This window comes from Choloepus didactylus, chromosome 16 (assembly GCF_015220235.1).
Source record: "Choloepus didactylus isolate mChoDid1 chromosome 16, mChoDid1.pri, whole genome shotgun sequence".
Lineage (NCBI taxonomy): Eukaryota > Metazoa > Chordata > Mammalia > Pilosa > Megalonychidae > Choloepus > Choloepus didactylus.
The window spans coordinates 14,874,464-14,896,423 of record NC_051322.1 but is presented as its reverse complement, the minus strand read 5'-3'; the positions used below and the strand labels follow the sequence as shown (position 1 = coordinate 14,896,423).

Here is a 21,960-nt window from a genome sequence, read left to right as displayed (position 1 = left end):
GTGAATGAGAGAAAAAAGACAAGCCCTATTGGCAGGAGAAAAATGAAAACGAACGTTCTTGCAAATGATCCTTTCACCTTCCTAACCCTTATGACATAACACCTGGTCATCAGGGTGAATCAAGCGCCGGAAGAGAGGAAAAGAAAGCGTGCTCGACCTAATTGGCTGCTGTGCCTTCTAAATAAAAGACAGAGCCGCTTCCCACCTCGCGAGGGTCCTCCGTCCCACCCAGCGAGTAAATCATACACCTCTCAAGCTTTGCATTAGAGAGCCCAGCAGGGGAAGAAAGTAGAACTAGGGCAGAACGAGGAGATTGAAAGGGCAAAACTATCAAGCAAGAAAACTGTAAGTTATGCTTAGTTTTATGACTTTGCTTTCATGCCTCAGGAGCTCAATTGATCACGGCTTCCACGACAGGCTAAGGGGTAGGGGGCGCTGAGAAAATTCTCCAAACTCTCCTCCCGCTCCGCGCTTTCAGATGCAAATACCTCGCGGAGAGATGGATGGGCTGCAGCCCCTCCCACTTTCACCCCTCTCCTTTATTTTGCTGCGAAGGACTCCATCTACACCAAGGTGGCAGGAGGGAGGTGGAGGAGGGGAGCGCGGGCGTGTGCGCGCGCGTGCCGGCTGAGCGGCTCCTTCGTGCATGCCTGTCCAACAGCCCTCACCCGCTCTCCGGGAGGGACAGAAGTCTCCGTGGCTCCCCGGGCCGGCCTCGGACGGCTTTGGAAGTCGGCGCCCGCCGCCGCCCCTCCATCACCCTCCCGCGCCCCTTCCCCGGCCCCGGCGCGCTGTCTCCTCCGCGCCCGCCCTCGCCCTCTCGCCCTCTGGCCGCACGCGCGCTCTCGCCGCCTCGGGACCCGGCCTGGGAGCTGCCCGGGCGAGCCGCCGGGGCCCCCCAGAGCGGGCGGAGGCAGCCCGCGGCCAGCCCAGCGCCCCCGCGCCCCACGGAGTGAGCGGCGATTGGAGGCGGGGAGGGGGCCGGGCGGACTCCGCCAGTCCGCCCCGCGCGCCCCGCCGCCCGCACGGGGGCCCGAGCCGCCCGCCGGCGCCCGGCCGCTGAGCGCCTGCCCTTCGGGGTGCGAACGCCTGGCCGGCGGGCGCCTGCCGCAGCCGGGAGTGCAGCGAGGCCCCAGGTGAGTGTGTCCGCCCGCGGGGACCGGGGCCGGCGCCGGCGGGCAGGTGTGCGCCCTTGCTGTGCGCCTTCGCAGGCAGGACTCCGCGGAGAGCGGGCGGGGGCATCCGCGCGGAGTTTCCCGTGGCGGTCGCAAGTTCCTGGCGGGTGGCCGGGCGCCGTGGCTCTGGCAAGCAGGACAGGCGAGTGAGGACTGAGCTGAGGGGGCTCGGCCGGGTGCGGCTGGACTGCTAGACACCAAGTGCGACGCGAGTAGTTCAGGTTAAGAGCAAATCCCAGCGCTGCTCCACGGGAAGCCGGAAACGCCGGCGGTGTGGACCGCGCTCCTCCAAGAGCAACGCCAGCCAGCAGCTCCCGTGACCTCGGGCAGACGGGGACACGGTTCGGCGCCGGGCTGTGCGTCCCGGTTGTGCAGCGGACTGAGGTCGGGAGAAGGTGTGTGCCTGCGCGTGCAGGAGTCTTCTTAAACATCCGCGCTAGACACCTTTTGTCATTCGGGAAGGGGGGACTCACCTAAGGGCGCTTTGCTTTTTGCTGGCATTAGTATTCTGCGGATGCGCTGCATCTGCAGGCTCTGCCTCTGCTCAGAGCCCTGCTCCCCCGCTGCCGGGCTGTGCCTTAGGTGTGCGCTGGGAAAAGGGCGCCCAGTTTCTCTGACTGCGTGGGGGGCTTCCTTGTGGAAGCACATGGTACCCGGCTAGCTGCTGGTGTTCACCCCTCCAGCATGGATTAATGGGAAAGAACCTACTGTCTGTATGTCTTCACGTGTTTGATCGTTAGCCCTACGGATCTCAGATGTCAGAGTTCAGGTGAGTAAAGATTGGCAATGAGTTCACCTGGCAGTAGCAAAACGGGCAGCTGTGGAAGAAAGCAGCAAGGACGGTGCGTCTCTAAGCTTTGAAGAGCTGCAAATACAGCCATGGATATACTTGAAACATTTTTTACTTTGCAGGAAATAGCTTCTCTTTATTAGGACATTTATTAAGTGAAAGATCTTTAACACTCACCCTTCTTAATTCTTGTAACCAGGCAGGCGTTTGGATTATTCTTCATACAGAAGTAGATAAACAGATCATGATGGAGGGAAATAGAAGAATGTGGGTAATTTGTGAAAGATTATAAATTATATGGCTCTGCTGAGTGACAATATGTGTTTTTGAAATCCAGATTACCAGCACCCAATTTTACTTTATGAACGGTAGTGTCTTTTTTTTTTTTTTTTCTTTAGAAAGGAAAGTTTGCTTAGATACGGTGCCAGCGATGTCTAAGTAGTTTTAAGTGGCTTTATGAAGACAAGTAGTTAGGGGAAAAAAGAGGAAAGGAAAAAAGTGATTGCATTGGAAGCTTTCAGTTACTCTCTAAAAATTACTTCCTTTCTAGAGACCTAGTTTAGACTTCGTGTTTACCCAGGCTCTTTTCTTTTTACTGTATGTAAAGGGGAAATACATTTAGACTCTTTTTCTTTATTCTTAGGGCTATTTGGACCAATCTGAATTAAAACGCAGAATTGAGGCAGGGCATTAAACTGGCAACTTTCTGGAAGCCTAGGTATGTTAGTGCTTAATATGAAGTGGGATCGCCAAAGCAGTTTGGCAGCTTCCAACTTAATAGTCTCATCTGGTAAAGCAGGCTGCAAGTCTGCCTGTGGAAAAAGAAATAAAACAATAATCAGCAGTGCAGACCATCACCCTGCTAAATGCTCTTAAGGCTTGCAGCGTTAATAAAAGGGCATTGTGCCCTTACAACGTGAGATATTATTGTAATTAAAGGCTGCAATGGGTTGTTAGAATTATGTTAACAATCAGCTGACAGGCACGCAACTCTTCTTAAGACTACTTTTATTGATTTAATTGCACAGAGCTTTTACCCTTTCTTATAAAAGGGTGATTGTAAAGCATCTATATTACTGCAATTTACCCTTGAATTGACTCTAGTATTTAGTGTCCAATGAAGAAGAGAGGGTGCTGGCCACTGTTCAACCTTCCTCGGTCTAAAACTCAACCAGCTGCGGGTCCTCAGGAATGATTTCTTTGCTTGCCTCCCTGATATTTGGCATTTTAGTTTCCTTCCTTCCTCCCTCCCTCCCTCCCTTTTTGGCAAAGCTGGCATAAACTTCCCAGAATTTATGCTGATAAAAGGAATACATCTTTGTGTTGAGTCAAATACTTTGTCATATCTTTCAGAAATCTTTTATAAAGTGCTGAATGCCTAATCGTTCTTTGTTGTGACTGTTTATTGCTCAACGATTTCACCTTTCCTGGATTTTGTAAGGCTTTATATTTATGGCTTTAGTTGCTTGTATCAATCACAGTTCTTCCACTTTTTTTTTTTTTTTTTAACTTGATTTGAAGGTTTCAAAGCCTTAGCTTAAATTGGGAGTTTCAGAAACTTCAAAAATAACTAGCATGCATTAGTTGATTACAAAGGGGCTGTCGTGGAAGCTTTTATCGTTGGCATGAAGTAATCAGTTGCTGCTTAGTGGGGTGATAAAAAGGGGCTGAGGACAGGAAAGAAGGCATGTCATCACAGCCATGTGTGTGACTCTCCTAGCCTGTGCCAGTCAAAGGGGATCTAGCTGTAACCAGCAGCACACGAGTGCCTCCGCTGGGAATTTTCTGGTTCTGCAGAAAGAGACCCTTACAGACATTCCCCCCTCGTCACTCACTCTGCCAGACTCTTCACTGCCTACAGTTACCAGGGCAAATGAAGATGCGGGTGTTGGACCATACGTTCATTTCAGGTTACACTACAAGTTTTCATTCTTGTAGTGTTTCTCTTCTGCTATTTTGCAAGCTGTTCACTGAAATATGATGCCTGTAGTTGAAGTTACATAAATCACTCCTGGCACAGTGTAAATACAAGAGTGAATTTGTAAAAAATTGATTAAGACCTCTTTTAAGTGTGAAGTATAAAAAAAAACTCAATATAATCTACCATTTTGATAATATAATTCAGAAGTACTGTGCTTTGTCACTATTTTCTTTTTAATCTATATAAGCTTCCTCTAGTTAATTATAAACTGCTATTCCTTTTTCTTCTTCATTCTTTTCACCCATGACAGAGGTTGTTTGTACTTAGTTGAGGATGCCTCTGTAACCCATTTAGAGAAGTTTTCTTTCCATATTTGATAACCAGATGTACACTACAGGCTATGTGATTCATTTTCAGGGCCCCTGCCTGAATATTTAGGCCAGTTAGCGGTAGGAGGTTGTGGTCTGGAGTTGTAATGTGATCTGGCCCAGGGACTTAATGGATTTGATCAGTTTCTTGACTTGAGAAGCCACATATCACAGAGGGTCTCCAGCTTCACTAATTAAAATGTAAAAAGAAAATATACCTTTTAAGTCCAAAGGAGAGGACTGTTTCATCACTATTAACATTACTGAAGTCAACACTATGCCAGTGCACCAAGTTAAATGATATTATAGAATGCTACCTCAGAAGCTGAAGATGACAGTGTTAAGTCTAGAATGATTATGATGGTTACGCTATGCACAGTCATCCCCAGTTAGAGAATTTGTAGCAACCAAAGGGGTAGAACTGGGGTTATAGTTATTTTGCCAAATGGCCATATAGATACATTTTTATGTCCTCAGTTTTCTGAGTTAGATGCCCTATTTCTAAAACATTAAATGGGTTATGGTTCAAATTTCTGTGGAAATAGTTAATTACTTAGGTCATATTCTAGTAGAAAGTTGCTTTTTTGTTTTCTTTTTTTTTTTTTTTTTTGATTGCCAGGGTGCTTTAGAAGGGAGAAAGTCAAATTTTAATATCTGATCCTATTAACTGTCCATTTTTCTTAACACATTTAAGTATATCCCTAAAGAGTCGATTCTTGTACCCTCTTATTCGGCTCCCACACCCCTGACCCTCACAGAATGGTAATCATGATGACTTTATCCTTTGAAAATTAAAGCTCATGGTCATAAAAATTTGAGTAAGATGCAGTCTACTTTTTTGGCTTTTGGGAAGATGATCAACTACAAAGATAATACGTTAAAAAGAGCTTTGTAACTCAGAATGAGCCGTTTCAAGCATTTTAAAGCACCCATTGTGTCGGAATCATTCCCAGTTCTACGACTGACAAGCTATATGACCTTGGGCATTTCATTAGGATTTTTTAGATTTCAGTTTTGTTCTTAGTAAAGAAAGAAAGGACTGCCTTAGGTATTTTTGATGTCTGTTTTAGTTCAAATATGATATTCATCTGTGATTCTATCCCTTTGGGAATCTTCAAACAGAAGGAGCAGAGTCTGGGGATTTCTTTAACTTTTTTCCTCTAGCATGAACTCTCAGGAGAACCACATTATTACCTTCTTCAGTGTTGAAGAGAAATTCCCTTTATCCATCGTAGACATATTGTCCTTAGTAGCTTGGCTCGTAGGGGTAGGTTGGATTCACAGAGTGGCAGTCGCTCCGAAAATGCTCCTTGTCCTGCCTGCTTTCTCTCCAGAGTTCTTCTGACATCTTCTCGTTCATGAATGGGAGAATAGGAAACGTTTTCTTCCCCTTCTGACTTCCCAAAAATGTGTTAAGTGGGATCTACTTTAAGAATTAGCTAACCACATTGATGAACAGATACTCTCCTTTCTGCAAAGCAGAGTACTCTAAGTTTGTGTACAGAAATAAATCACAGTGAGTACCTTGGGGGGTACCAGGTGGCTGCATCATGGTGAAAGCAAGGACAAATGAAGGTCTTTAAAGAAGACATTGTCTGGATGAGGAGGTGATCTTTCCTAAAATTGTTGAATTAAAATAAGTTCCCACATATGCAAAAATATCCAAAAAAGGAACAGATTTCCCGTATCATAAAGTACTAGTCAATATAAGGTTGTTCATAAAGCAGTGATACTATGTGGCATAGTGCCCTCTAGTCACTGCTGTGAAATGGTAGTAATATTTCCACTTTAAACATGTTTATTGTTCATTCTTCATCAAGATTCATTAAAAATATGTTGCTTGTCAAAATGTAGCTCAACTTGGAGATAGTCTTGGAAATGAGTTTCCTCCCAGTAGACCAAGAGCAAGATTTTTTTTTTTTTCCTATTTTGTTGTTAGTGTTACAACTGTGGCTTGTACTATTGTGTTTTATAGTCAGCAAAATGTCTCGGAATATCAGATTCTGGACATGTTTGGCAGTCAACCATTATGGATTTTTCTGATTCTCCTGGGTTATTCTATCAAGTGCACTGACAGTCCTCAAATGTCTTGCTTACAGTTGTTTTTCTAGAAAATGCAAATGATTTAATTTATTTATGGGCTCTAATGTTCCACCCAGTGGTGAACTCTGCCCATTTTTTTTTTTTTAAAAGAAGAAACATTTCTTTGTCCTTCAAGAGAAACCCCACTTCTTTACATCAATATTACCTATTGGTAACAAATTGTGAGTTAGTGTAGTGTTTGTTAAGTATTTTTCAAAACAGTTTTGGAAGATCTACATAGTGATTCAAATGCCAGGCAGTGTAGAGAGCCTGAGTAGCTGCCCCTTGCCTAGAGTTTAGGGACTTGTGATGTTTTAAGGTCTTTAACTGAGATAAGCCACTGATTAGTTATATTGGATTGCAAAAACATATTTCAGTTAAACTTTAAGTGCTACAAAATCTGAAATAATAAATTTTCTTCTGATATACTTGATACTCATACATTGTAACTGAAGTTATTTCTAGAAAGCTGCCATCAGTCTGTACCTTTTTAGAAAGCAGTTTAATGTATATAAATTAATTGGCAATTAGGCATGTTTTTAAAACTACTCTTGTGGTCATATATTAATGTGTAGTGGTTGAATATATTTTACGCTACTTGTGATGTTTCTAGAGTGTTGTCTTTAATTTAGATGGAGCAGGATCTGGAAGATTTGAACTTTTGCTGATTAACAATTTGTTTATGTATTTAAAAATACATACAAATCATTTTCCGTTAGTAAAGGATGTTTAGCCATTGTTTTTGAGTATGAACAAAGCATTTGATCAAGAGCATGATAGTCTCTTGATCTGATTTTAAAAAGTGGTTTCTCAGAGATGTTAAGTGGAGCAGAAAATCCAAGAAAATTTTATAATAATGCATTTGTTTGGGCAAAGTAATATTAGTTATTAAGGTTAAATGAATAATACACTTTCTACTTGGAAATAATTCTTTGCCACATAGTTGAACAAAAATAATTGGAGCATAAATGTAGCATGATAAAGTGATTTCAGGTCAAGTAATAGATGCTGATTTAGTCAAAAGCGCCCAGCTGATCTTCCCCCATCTTCTTCCTTCGTGCTTCCATCGATTGAAAATTTCCTTTGCAGGGTTTTGTTTTGTATATTCTCTTGATTAAAGTATGTTGTGCTTATCATAGTCCTGTTTATGGTGATTTTCAAGTATTCTCAGTTTGGCAAAATAAATCATTGAAGCAGTATTGTAAATTTAAAACAAATAGAAGTCTTAGTGTGAAAATATCAGAGCAAGTACATTTAATCTTATTCAAAACAGTTTTATTTTTAATTTAAGAACAATCATTAGTCCAGTAGTCATCACTATTTCTCTTTCAAATGTCTGTGGTTGGTTCCTATTTGGTTCTTCTCTTCCCAGATGTGTCGCGTTTCTGGGTTTTTGTTGTATCCCCCCTCTGCCCATCAACGTTAATAATGCCATACATTTATATATGTATGGCTGAAGCTGACACAGGTGTGTAGAAGTTTGCTAAACTGTACAAAGACAGGTCTTATTTCTGCACTGCCTTTTATCCTGGATTAGTAAGAGTGAACATGACAACTCTCCAGCCAACCAAAGACTTGCTCTCCCGCCTTCAAGGCCAGCCCACGCAGCAGGGGGCAGCAGGCTCTGCTGGTTTCTGATGTGACTTTCTCTTAATACCTGTAGATGAAACTCAGGAGAGTAAGCCGGAGGAAAGGGGGAAGACAATTTAGAAGGCTAAGAAGGAGGGATGCAGGGTTTTTGCCCTGGGGCACAGATTGGTGAAGCACTGTTTAACCCACTTAAAAAGTCACCACTTGTGTTTGGTCCTATGTACAGTTCTTTTTGCTTGCAAAACTTAATGTTATTGTGGAATCTTTATACTTGTTGATATTTCTGGGAAGATTGGAAAACTGGAGAGGTTATGCAATATAATAGGAAATCTCAAATTCAAATTTTGCTTATTTCTCTTTGATGACCGTCAAAAATAACTTCAGGTTCTTCATGAGGCTTCAGGGCGCTTCATTACTTTCACGATAACCTAATTCATAGCATGATAAATTGCGTTGGACAACTGCACTGGCTTTTACCTTGGAAAAGTTCTGATTGAAAAGGAGGGCAAGGATTGGGGAAGAGTGAGGAAGAAAAGGGGCACTGGAACTTTGACCAGACACCTTTTTCTCTCCTATATCAGGTGTATATTTCTGGCAGAATTGGCAACGGCAGAAAATCATTGATGAAATTTACCCCTACTTCAGATCACAGTTGTTCACACGTTTTTCTGAACATCACAAGCACAAGGGGTCTTAGCATATTTATCTGCCTCCTAAAGGAGAATTCCATCGTTTAATAATGTAGAACAAGCCAGTTAAAGTATCCTTTTATGCGCTTGTAGACTTGTGGGAATGGTAAAGAAAATTTGACTTGAGGGACTGGCAAATATTTCACATACTGCAGAGAAATATAATGGAATTGTTTTCAAAGGGATTGTGATTGATAAACACAGTAGAATTACCAAGGGATTTATATATTGGCTTATTATATGGCTAATTTTTCCATATTAAAAAATGAGGTTGATTATAATGAAAACAGTCAGTAAATATTTTCTGAATGTCAGTTATTTGTATAGCTCTGTTTTATGTAATATAGATACAAAAATAGGTTAGACAGCCCTATTCATTAAGGTTTATATTAATGCTAGCTGCTCTATAATTCCTGATTTAAATAGGAAAGCTCAGAACTCTCAGGTATGCCCTTCACAAATAGTAGCTCAATAACTATAAAGTTATCCACTTCTTTTATAGGTTCTCACTTTTTTTTTAAGTATATTCCAGCTAACTTGATATATCCACATCTTGTGTTGCAAGAGAAACAATCTCCAAGAGGCAAGAAGAGTAAATTAAACTCTCTTGTTAAAGATCATGTTACAATTCATAAACAATGCCAAATGTTACTTTCACATCGTTATAACTTTATTAATTGCCCTCTACCCTTTATCTTTCATTATTAGCAATGTGCACTTTATTATAGCGTTAAAAAAGCCAACAAAAATCATTTCTATATAATTATCAAAAGCAGAAATGTGAGGTCTAGGAAAAAGTCTTTATAGGATGATTTAGTTCAACTCCTTCATTTTTACAAATGTGGAAAATGAAAACCCAGAGGGATCCAAGGTCATACATCAAGTGGTTAGAGGGTGTAGGACAAAGCCCCCAGTGATTTTATCCTGTCTGTTATATCTCCTTGGTTCCTCATAAGTGAATGCAACTAGTGCCTTAAATGAATTTCTCCAGCTCCGATACCACCCTCTGACTTATAAAAATTACAGAGGACATGCCTTTCCGAAAGAAAGTATTACATTCCTTTTAAAAGAATTTTTGTGCCTTTGTTTGTTTCCATCTAGATTTTTTGGTTCACGATCCATATAGTTCTCTGGTCCCAACTAGAACTAAGAACATTTTCATTCGGTGTAATAGTTCACTAAACATTTTACTATGCATAGCATCAAAATGAAAATGAACATCATTTCACAAACTAACTTTGTTTTACCACAACCAGTTGCAAACTCCAATCTCATAATATTGATAATCTCAGCAGCTATTTTTTTTTTTTTTTAGATTTGCTGGACACTATCCTTACCTTTTTGTAATTAGCTCATTTAATCCTGTGATGCAGTTATTATCATGTTCATTTTGTAGGTGAGAGGCATGTGGCTTCATCTCTGGAACATAAATTCTTAGAATTTAAATAATATGTCCAAGAGTCCTTGCTAAGACCTAACAGACCTGGAATTTGAATCTTTATCCGACACAGACCCCCACAGCCTTTACCAGTCTGTAGTTATACTAACCCCCCAAATTTTGAAATCCAAAACCTGATTTGCTGTTTAGTTTTTTTGGAAGTTGGGATACCGTATCACATTGAAACAATGTTATCAAATCTACTTAATCCATAAAGTAGCCTAAATAATATAATTTAGCTATGTCACAATTTTATAAAAATTTTTTCTTAGGGACCAACTTGTTTATGTCAGTTTTTTATGAGACGGAACATTCTCTCTTGAGAAAGAAGGGTAGAAAACTGGAAATGTTCTCCGGCCATGGGTTTCACATGCTGGCCTGTCTTTTATTACCAAGACTCTAACAATCCCTCTCTATCCCCAGGTACCTGGGGTGCCAGGAGGAAGAGGGAATCCACAGGGCTCTGCCCTTCCCATTCTTACAGCCATTCCTACTAGAGGCCGCTCATCATGAATGCCAGGTGTGATTACTGGCTCATCATTAGATTACACTTTATTCTCCTGCACCATTTCCTAATTTAGGCAGTGGTTTGCCTTTTTAACTCAAGATGACCCATCTCTCAATTAGGTGCGTTCTTAGACTTCCCTATGATGAACTTTCCTAATTGAAGGGTCACATTGGAATAACAAGATGTGCTCCAAGTGAGTTGGTCCTTAAAATTCTAAATTTAGAATCTGTCCAGAGTGATTTCTAAATGGAATAAATTCATTTTTGATACTTGGGTGGGAGACCTGGATTGTGAGAATGTGTTCAATGCACAAGCCACAGTTCATATGCTCGAATGATAGTTTAAACGTTCCGTTGGTTTTCTGCGTATGTCAGCTCTGTGTCTTGTATCATTCTGGAATCCCTTCCGGAATATTGACACTGTAGAAATATATTTAAAACAGATATGTTCATATTTTAATAGAGCCCAAATCCAAGGCAACCTGTTCCAATTGTGTGGACTATTTTACCACATTTAATAAATTAGTATCTTTTTCTTTCCCATTTCTTCTAGTATATTTGATATTTTCATAAGCAGTTTGTCAGAAATCTTTGTGTAATGAGTAACAGACGTTCAGGTTGTAGGAGAGACAAGGTAGAAAGTTGTAAAATCTTATAATATGAGGACAGTATATATTTTTTGCTTTGACCTTTTGGCTTCATTTTCTTAAAACTGTAGGTTTTTCTTCCCTCTCAAAACACAAACACACACACACACACACACACACACACACACACACACACACACACAGGACTAAGCAAATGGCAGTCCTTTTCCTTAATTTTTCTATTGTTGATTTATTTTTAAGTAGTAAAATGAATACATATGCCAAAGTGAAGCATGGTGATTTAAGTGAACATATTGTCATAAATTCTCATTCCTCTGTGTTTTGAGGTGTGCTTGGAAGTTTGTTTTGTAACTGATTTTGTATCTCTTGCATAATCAGAATTCTATAACTGAAATAGGCATTAGAATAAAAGGCTTTTTCCATGCTGCTGCTAAAGCACCTCGTGGGTTCATGCCAACAATGATTGAGGCTCACAAATAAAGCTGAGTTTTCTCACCCCTCTAAAGACTGATATAATTCAATTCCATAAATGTTTATGGAGGACCTACTATGCATAAAGCATACTGCAACATATTCAATAAATATTTGTGGAATAGGAAATAACTGCAGTGCAACAACAGACCCTAACATGCTACACAGCATACATGACAATAAGTTTGAAGGGTGGAAAATGGAAACTACTGAGCTTTTCAGCTGATCACAATCAAATCAGAACACATCAAAACAGCTGGTGTTCTGTGACTCAGAATCAATCAGCCGGGTTTGAATCGCCTCATACTTCTTTATTTCTCTTTACAGTTTCACAGAAGAGATTTAAACCAGCGTATGTCCTTCCATTTGGTTAAATCCATGCTTTGAGCTGCTTTGCTTTCATATTGTAATACCAATGAATAAAACTGGCTGTAATATATGAAAAAAAAAAAAGGCTAGCATTACAATGATTTTTTTTTCAATGATGTTGCTACGTTTGTGTTAAATAAACCATATGTGCAAATAAAATGCCTTAGAAGAAACAAAATTTTAAGATTGTGTTTTGGAATGAGTATAATTCTGAATTAGAAGTATGTTTGTGTGTGTGTATATATATATATTTCTATATAATTTACAAATATGACAACTTTTGTAACTTTTGGTCTCAGTATATAATTAAAATTTTAATGATTATACAAATAATGATCTCTTGTGCAAATCAATATTAAGTTAGTCAATGAAAGTTAAAAGTTATGTGTTTTGATTTCTAATGCTGGCTCTTCTCTTTGTTCTGATAGGTACCTCTTGCAACATTCCTTGGCGAAGGCTGTTTAGCAGTGGTGACCTCTTCCAATCGAGCACTGTACAAATTATTATCTCTGGACTCCCAGCTGACACCCTGCCGGAGGCAAGAGCTACTAAGCCAGCTGGAACTGTGCCTTTTCTCTTGTCAAGATTTCTTTCTTACACAGGAAAAAGAAAGAAGAAAAAAAAAAAAGATGAAGTTGGGCAAAGTGGAGTTCTGCCATTTTCTGCAGCTGATAGCTCTTTTGCTGTGTTTTTCTGGACTGAGTCAAGCAGAACTCTCAAGGTCCAGATCAAAGCCCTATTTCCAGTCGGGGAGGTCCCGGACCAAGCGCAGCTGGGTGTGGAATCAGTTCTTTGTTCTGGAGGAATACATGGGCTCGGACCCCCTCTATGTAGGAAAGGTAGGTTATTCGGCCTTCAAAGTTGCATTTATTGTCAGTGTCTTTGGTTGGATGGAGAACTGCCAGTTTTTGCTTTGGGTGAAGAAAACACAGTGTGATCATTCCTGTGAACTAGTTTATACAGTTTGTAGAGTTGGGCCCTATGTCATTGTAATTTGGGGTGTTATCTAGTATGGTGAAGCTGTAACTTCGTGAGTGATGCCCAATTCCTTGAAACAGTTGAGGATTCTATGGGTGCCTAAACTACTCTTTATTTCTAAAACTGTAACAAGAATACTGACTAATACAAAGAGTAGTAGGTTCGTACAGCCAGTTGATTTTTTTAGCTCCTTCTTTTAGTGGGTACCATGTAAATGATACCCATATATATATAGCTTTATGCCAATATGCCCTTCCCTGCAGTTTGAAAACTGCAGAGTGAAATTTCTGAGTTGGGTGACTGTACAATGTGAGTAATTCAAACCTACTTTTTTCAAGAGTCTTGTTTTTGTTTGTTTTTCTTCATCTTTTTTTTGCTTTCTCTTCCCATTTGGATAAAAACAAATCTGAACAGTAGTCAGTTGGAGATGATATTTGACCAGTGGTGGGCAGTTTGTGGTGTGATAACAAGTGCATTTGTTTGGCCAAGCAGTAGCCAAACTGAGTTGCTCTTTTTTTTTCACAGCTTCCTTCTGTCTGAATATTCGAGCAGGGAATTTCTATTTGAGTGCCTTCTGAACTGAGCGGCACATCAAGAGAACAAGGCCTTCCCCTACTATTCTAGTATCATGTTCCCAGTCCCCAGTCTACTACAGGCTTGATTATTTCCATATTTGTAAAGATTTCCTGAATTTCTTATTTTGGTGCTGAGCATGGTGAATGTTTTCTAAGTTGAGTGCATGGGCAAGAAATCTATATCTCTACATTTCTATTGACATTGTCTGTTTTTTGTTTCTATTCCTGATAAAATGAGGCACAGCAAACTGAATTTATCTATGAATGAATTTTTCAACTTTGGATGATAGAGGCAGAATCTTTGCTATGTATTCCATGGATCATTTTTTCATTTGAACACACCTTAAGTGAGGGTGAAAAAAAATTTTTTTTTGATGGGCATCTAGATAAATCAAGGCATTCTGTATTATATTTATTCTTCTCTTCAATGTCTTTATATTTTTACAAATACTGACTAATATTATGTTGTAAACAATAGGATTTGAATAGGTTAAAGATTTCTAGGGATGTGAGTTAGGAGATTTTTTAATTCCAGTTATAGCAATTTCCTGCCCTAAAAAAGGATGTGTAAGAAACACAAGGGGTTTGTGTACACACTTTTTTGGTTAGCCTCTCTACTTTCATCAGTGGCACCATCATATACACTGTATATGTGCTAAATTTCTCACTTTCACTTGTTTTTTATCCTGTAAAAAAGTGAGTGAGAGCTGTAGTCATAATGCAGTGTTATTGACCAAGAATCTCTTACTATTTTTTTCTTTTTAATGGACATTCAACAAAATCATCAAGCTGTTTTCAATTGCCAGATCCACAGTATTCCACTAAGTAAAAAAAAAGGCAGTAGTTATTAACTGAAATCATACTTTTGTGTGAAACTGTAACATTTTCTAAACTCAAATATTCTCATTAATTTGGTGTTAAATGGAGCTGCTTGGGTGAGGTTGGCATTTGAAAAATCCAACATAACCGAGGTTTTAAAAAACACCCTTGTTTTAAAGTTTATAATCTTCCCATAATAATTCAAAACATCTCTACCCAAATAAACCCCGTATATCAGTTTAAAATTATGAAAATGCATTCCCCCAGGTTATATGAATTCCAAATGCATTTAAAGTTATTGGGCAATACTCTTGTTATTTTTCTAAGAGAAATTGTGTGTTTCCCTGATGAGGTAACATGAAATATTCTGTGCTTCCCTTTCATTTAAGCAGAGAAGATTATTTAACAGATTTTACGTGACCAAAAAGTAACTTTTTGTGGATCTTTTGCATACTCTACTTTGGCGCTCAATACAGCATTTCATAGTGAAGTGCTCAGGATGGAAATAGGTTAAAAAAAAAAAAAAAAAACTTGCCCCCCCCCCCCCAAAAAAAAAAACACCACAAAAAACAAATCTTTTACTTGTCTGAAAATGGAAAAAGAAAAGTAAAATAATTTGAGAGAATTTATAGATAAGAGAGACAAATGGTAGGCCTTTGAGAAACAATTTGTATTTGCCTGGGACAAGGTAGCAGAGAGTTTGAGTACTTTAGGTTTTCTTTATTAGATGAAAATTATTATTTTTAGGTTGATTATTTGGATATCTAGAATAGATGTGCTTTCTTTTTTCTTTTTTTAAATGTGGAAAGTGATGGCTGTGGTCTGAAGTGTTTATAGGACAGAGGGAATTAGAAATACTAGATGGATATGTGGAAGAAGGAATAGGCAGATTATCATGGGGATACAAGAAAGACCTAGTCATTGTTTTATACAGGCCTATATTTAACCTATGCGAGTTAGATTGCTACACCCTTAGTCTTCCTGATAAAATCTAGCTATTTAGGTAATTTGGAAGATATAAGTGATGACTTCAAAATACTTCAGAGCTTAATTTGATCACATAATGATAAGTACTGTGTATGCCAGATTGACTTCAGTTTTATCGCCGGCTTTGCCACTTTCTACTCGTTGTCTAACTTTGGGTAAGTTGCCCAATATTACTAAATTTTAGTTTTCATGTCTGTGTAATGGGAATAATGATATCTACATTTAAGGTCTGTTACTGAAATAAACAAGATCAAAACATCTGGAACATACATTCAATTAATCTGGATATTTAACTGCTTCATTATATGTTATAAATAACTGAGCTATGGACAATCTATTGTGTTAATGTGTCACATGTTATGTGTGATCTTTCAGATGACAGCAGACATTATTTTATGTACTAAATAGTATTTATGCTTACTGCAGTGAAGGAGAGAAATGGTCTGTTTTGGGTGTGCTTAGAAATACAGCAAGTCTTTTTATGTTCCTGTATGATTAGACCATGATGAAAATAAGGTTAGGGAGTAAATGATTCAGTAATTAAATACAGAAACATCAAACATCAGAGAAAACACCTCTGTAAATTGTTTTACACCTTCAAATTTATGGATTCGGACCATATTCATGGTTGGTGGCACAAGATGTGTTCAGTGCCTACACAGTGAATGAAATTTGGTCTTTAAGACATTGGGGATAATGAGGTCTCAGTATGGTTTGTGACCTTATTATTTAAGGCAATTTCCTGGACTCATTTAATGTCTGATAAACCAAGACCAAGGTAGAGCAGTGCATTGAACGGGCCCTGTGGCACTTCCAGAACCCTCGCCCAGAGGCCCCAGCCAGACTGCTGGGCTTGGTTGAACTCGGAAGGCTCCGTCTTTATCATCAGTGGCCACTGTCTCCTTGGGATTTGAGGCGATAGACTGCTGCCTAAGGAAAGAGTTATCAGCTAATACCCCTATGGAGTTCTGTTTTAAAGAATAATAATGTACCTTTCCCTCAATCTCCAAATCAGTTAAGTACTGTCTTGTCTGTTTTCTGGTCCTTCTACAGGGAGAATGAAAGGAGAGTCCTTTCTTTTCTCTCTGTGACCCCTGTACAGGCTATTGGAAGTGCACAGGAAGTAACATTCTCCACCAGCTCACTGCATCCCTCCGTGCTTTCTAGCCTGCTCTTTTCCTCACCTTGGCGTTTCTCACTTAACGTCCCCTAACCATCTGACACACGAAAAATCTGTCTGCAAAACCATGCAGTCTCTGTTCTAGGTCTTAAGTGGTTTTCATCTCCTCGGCGTAACGGGCTGCCAGCCGATTGCCGTGCTCTAGGCCATTGCTTCCATTGAGATGTGTGCTTTCTGCTTCTTGCACAGTCTGTTTGCCTCGCTGTTAACATCAGTCTTGCCGATTCTGCTGCTCCTCTCTCTTCCCTTCTCATTCAGGGAGAATTTATACCTGTTACCCCAGTTGAAATCAAACACATAGAAATGCTGCGTGCTTTCAATTTAAAACTGCTTGAAAGTGTTGCTGAGCACTTTCGATGCATTAATTACACCTCGGCAGTCTCTCTCACCAAGGGATACTCCATCTCCTGATATCTAAAAATATGTTCATTGTTCCAGAAAAGAAATGTTCCTCTCTTAAAGCAGGTTGTGTTCCAAAATTGAGTTATAAATTAGATTCCTTAACTGGGCAAATTTGTGTCAGACACACAAAAAGGAAAATAATGAATCTCAAGTATTAATTACTTAGGGAGGAGTGTAATCATTATAGTAAAATGTATGTTTTATAGATTTTGGTGGAAATAGCCAACCAAAAGAGTAGAAGTGTCCTAAACACAGAGATTGCTTATAGTCTCATCAGATCTTAGGAGAAAACAAATATGGTTTGTTTTCTCTAGGTATGTATAGCAAACCAATTCAGAGTTAATTTGTGACAGCCCTTGTTCTTACCTTCTGGTTAGTTTGCTGATCAGAGTGTAGAACTCCTGGTGGCTTCAAAAGGAATTTAGTTATGGATCGGCTCTGTGGGATACAAATAAGTTGTTTTTTAGAAACGTGTTTGGCCATTATTTTTCTCTCTTATAATACTGCAGTATAACTATAAAATATCAAATGCATTTTCTTCACGTAAAGTTAGTAATTCAAAAACTGTTTTATTTCCTTTTTACCATATTTAAAATAAAATGGGTCAGATTTTGCCACTAAATTATAGAGAACTACCATTAATTCAGTTTAATATTTAATTTTCTCTTCAAAGTTATCTTAGCTTAGAAATGAAGATTATAATTATCAAGACCTTATCAGGTGTGATTCACAGCAAAAAGTTGTGGAGGAGGGTTAGTTATATAACTAAGTCTAGTCAAGTTATTTAGTGTGGATGAACTCTTAATTTTATGGTTGAACTCTTAATTTTATGATTGTTTATTTGCGTTGATAAAAATAATTTTAACATGCTGTCTTCCTTGATGTGTGTTTGTGTTTATACACACTCTACTCCACTAGCCACATATTTGGTGATAGAAGCCGCAAAAATAAAGAATAAAATTCAGCCTATACCAGTTGTGATTTTAAGTACAAAAGACAAGATATAAACTAAAATGATGATGGTGAGCCTTTCTATGGTAAATGCACTCCAATTTTTGATGAACTTTGTAAGAGTATTCATTGATACATGGTAACAATCTGCAAAAGTCTCTATGACTCAGTGAAGTAAATGATGTTCTTAGTTAGGCAATAGGTCCCTCTCTGAACCTCTGGGCCTTTGCTTGTTTTAAGCTTATACATACAAGTACTATTTGGAGGGAAGGTTCATCTTAATCATTTTGTATGATTTATATTTATTAAGTGTCTTAGGCAGATCACTGGAGAGAAACGGTAGTTTGTAGAAATATGCTTAACTTTTTACTCCCAAATCCTCTTTTGCATGCTATGAAGCTTGTCCTTTGGTTACGTCTTCCTTCCTTCTTCTCTTTCCTTCTTCAAATGTGTATCAAGTACCAACCCTGTGATTTAGGTACTGTGCCAGATAGAAGAGTTACAAAAAATAAATGAGAGAGAGAGACAGGGTGAGATTGCTTCATAGAATTCAGTATGGTTGATGAACCAAGCAGGTAACCAAATGACAGTGAAAAGCAATCAATTCTATAGCTGAGGATGTGGGGGAGCAGGATGACAGCCATGGACTTAGGTATCCATAAACAAAAGCTTGCATGAGGGCACCTGGCGTACCTGTGTGATTTCATAGTACCTTTTAACATTCTTCAAATGAAAGCAAAAAAAAAAAAAAAAGCTATCTTCATAGAAAGTAGCACAGGGAATTTAAAAACTATATTGGGGTAAGCTGTATGTAGTCAAAAGATCAGTTAGCAGAAACTGTCAATTATTATTGCAAATCTCTCATTAAATTTAAACCAGGAAATTGACACAGGTAAAGATAACTGTTTACTAACCTACGGATTGTATTCAAATTTTGTCTCTTCCGATAAAGAACTTTTTCTGGTTAAGAGTGCATCCAGGATCACAGCTTTCATTTGCTATGTGCCCTTAGTCTTTTCCAGTATGGTATAGTTCCTTAGTCTTTCTTTAATGCTCAGGAATGGCAATTTGCTAGAATATCTCACAATCTGGATTTGTCTGATAATTCTTCTCAATGTATCAGTTCCAAGCTATACATTTTTGGCAAGGACACTACAGAAGTGATGTTGAGCCCTTCTCAGTGCATCCTGTCAGGAGGTTCTAATGCTGATCTGACTCATTTGGAGTGAAGTTTACTTTGGTCACTTAGTTAAGGTTGTGTCTGTCAGGTTTCTCCACAGGAAAACAAAAAATACCTGAAAGTTTTGAGTCTTGAAGGAGGTATAAAATAATCTGATCTGTCATTGAGAATTGCAGTAAATACTACTGCTGATTTCAAGAGGATGCGTGGGGTGGTTTGGTTGGGTCCATTGTTCATATAAGGATGAAGAGTGTTCTTTTGAAATGTGGGTCTAACTTTAACCTATATTACTGACAGGTAAAGTCCGTAGCAGTATGTAGTTATTGATCTTATTTTTCTTTAGGACATCAATTTAAGATGTCTCAGGGAAACTGATTTTCTTCTTTCTTCTGGAAAATATACACAATAATATTTGTAGTCCAGGATTTCAAGAATGTTGTCCACTGTTCCAGAGTTAAGAAGAAAAGTTTATTTCCCCTTATTGCTTATAAAATATAAATGGTTTATATTTCATATTATCAGATTGTGCCACAAATACTTAACATTCATAATTATAAAAAAAATATTGTTTTTCAAAATAATAGAGTGATAATGTGATAGAAGTAGCATGAGAATGCAGTCTAATGTCTTAAATTTTTATACATTTGCAAGACTGTTGAAATCTAAACAATGAGTACAATTTTATTAATGTTGAAAAGATTTAGTAGTGACAGTTCCTCCTGATGATTCTCTTTAGAGATTATATTTCTGTTTCATAGTCAATACTGATTAAATCTTCAGAAAAGCCTGGTGAATTAGGAAGGAGGTATTCATATATTCTAGATGAGCTAATAGATATATTTGGAAGTTAAATAAGTAGAGTTAGGAAATCATCTTTAGAGGTATAATTGAGAGGAGTTAGAAAGTTAGATGCTTATATATCAAAGAATTTTCTTCTTACAGAGCCCAAAATTTTAGGACAATTTGACCTGAACTTAAGTCAAACTTGTCATAAAAACAACCACTCATATTTTGAGGAAATATAAAGTTTCAGTATCTACATTCATTTGAATTTATAAGAAATAGTTGAATGAATATCTAGTAAAAGTTTTGACAGTTTCTAACATACTGTGAAATCAGGTATAGTAAGTAGAAGTTCAAGTGGTAACTTCAAAAATGAATGGAAAAATAGTTTCACTGAGGGCTTCAAAGTTTTTACTAAATAATCCCCTAGAAAGTATTTTTACAGTAATCTGCTACTGTTTATTAGATGTGAGTTCAGGAACATTGAAGAACCTCCGTGGGCCTTAGTCTTTATGTATAAAAACAGAGAGAGTGATAATACCAACCTCACCAAGTTGTTGGGATGAGTAAATAAATCAGTGCTCAGGATTTGCTCAGCCTTGGTGAATGTTAACTCTTGTTACCATCACTGTCGTAGGCCTAGTAATGGCTCCCAAATGTGTCTGCACCTAATCTTTAGAACCCGTGAATATTTAAATTTACTTGGCAAAAAAGACTTGGCAGCTGTGATTAAGATTGAAGACGTTGAAATGGGAGCATTATCCTGGATCAGTTGGTGGCCTCCATCTAATCATGTAAGTCCTTAAAATGGAATATACTCAAGGAAGAACAAATTCGTATACAGGGCTTTCGAACCATAATAGATTGTATTGTCTAGTGAAAGCATCATATACTACTTCTTAAAATTTAACAAATTTGAAATTAAATATAGAATAATCAGTGCTATAAAAATAGGGAGATTAAAATTTTAAGACTAGGGCATGCAAAGAGAACAAACTATTGGGAGTGTGGAAAGAAAATATTTAGGATGTTTATTCAATTTTTAAAAAGTCTCATGCTTTAAAAATTCTATTTTTCTGTGTATGAAAGAAACATGTGCCCTTAGGTGCTTTAACTAAGAGGAGTGTGCTTTGAAGTATGTGTGAAGATGATTGGCCCATTCATAAGTAGCTTATAAGCAAGATAGAGTTACTTCAGTGAAATGTTCCGGTGAGCTTCTAGACCATTCCTTAGGAGTTGGCCTGGACCGGGCAGGCTCGAGGTCTCTTATCCTACTTCTGCCCCTCAGGGCTCAGCACGTCAATACCAGGGAGGCTCTGAGCATACCCTGGTAAATATCAGGTATTGGAAAGGAAATGGAAATGGCAAGGAAAATAGCAGGCTGTGACTCGAAGTGTTTTACATCTCCAGCCTTCTCAGGCCACGGGGTCTGGAATAATATTCTGTCCTGCCACAGCACCAACAAAACAGAGGTCAAAAGACATGGAAAAAGCAAAATAAAACCCTCAAACAGGACAGTGTGGTGAGAGCATCTCCATTTCTAGCAAGCTAGCCTCCTTGCCTTGTGTGATATAAATGCAGAAGGGTAATTTCTCAAGATGGGGCTGTGTCACAGGAATGGCAATTAAAGTACAAGAACCAAGATGATGAGCATCACTCCAGCACGCTTTGTGTGTACATAGTGTGCAATTATCTGATAAGAATGCCTCCCTTAGAGTGTTTACTTACCGCCTTAGTTAAAATGCTGACATGTTTTAAGGTATTTAACTGAAAACACACAATCAAGATTTGGACAACAAATACATAATGTTCAACAGATGTGAGTTTGAAAGATTTGTCATGATCACTAGTGAAATTAGTCAAACTATGCTTAAAATTAGATTTTTATGATCGTGAGTCATTTAAGGGTCTACATTGGAACAGAATATGTGTGGAGAGTGAAAATTGCTCATTCTGCACTTAACTCTTTGAAATGATAAAATAAGAATTGCTATCTTCTTTTCCATAACATATCTAGAAACTCAGTTTTTTATCTCATAACTTATTTAGCTGTGCCATGGCTTGCATGATTTTCTCAATTGAATTGTAACAGCTGAA

General features: G+C 38.5%; 1 protein-coding gene across 1 annotated transcript in view; it reads left to right on the top strand.

The window, feature by feature from the left end:
• Positions 1-963: 963 nt before the first annotated feature.
• The window catches only part of CDH7 (cadherin 7), a 142,016-nt gene continuing 121,019 nt past the window's right edge, over positions 964-21,960 (top strand). Inside the window, exons 1-2 of the mRNA XM_037805874.1 lie at positions 964-1,136; positions 12,437-12,847. Of these exons, the coding sequence (XP_037661802.1) occupies positions 12,638-12,847 (210 nt within the window). The 5' untranslated portion in view covers positions 964-1,136; positions 12,437-12,637. The remainder of the gene's footprint in view (positions 1,137-12,436; positions 12,848-21,960) is intronic.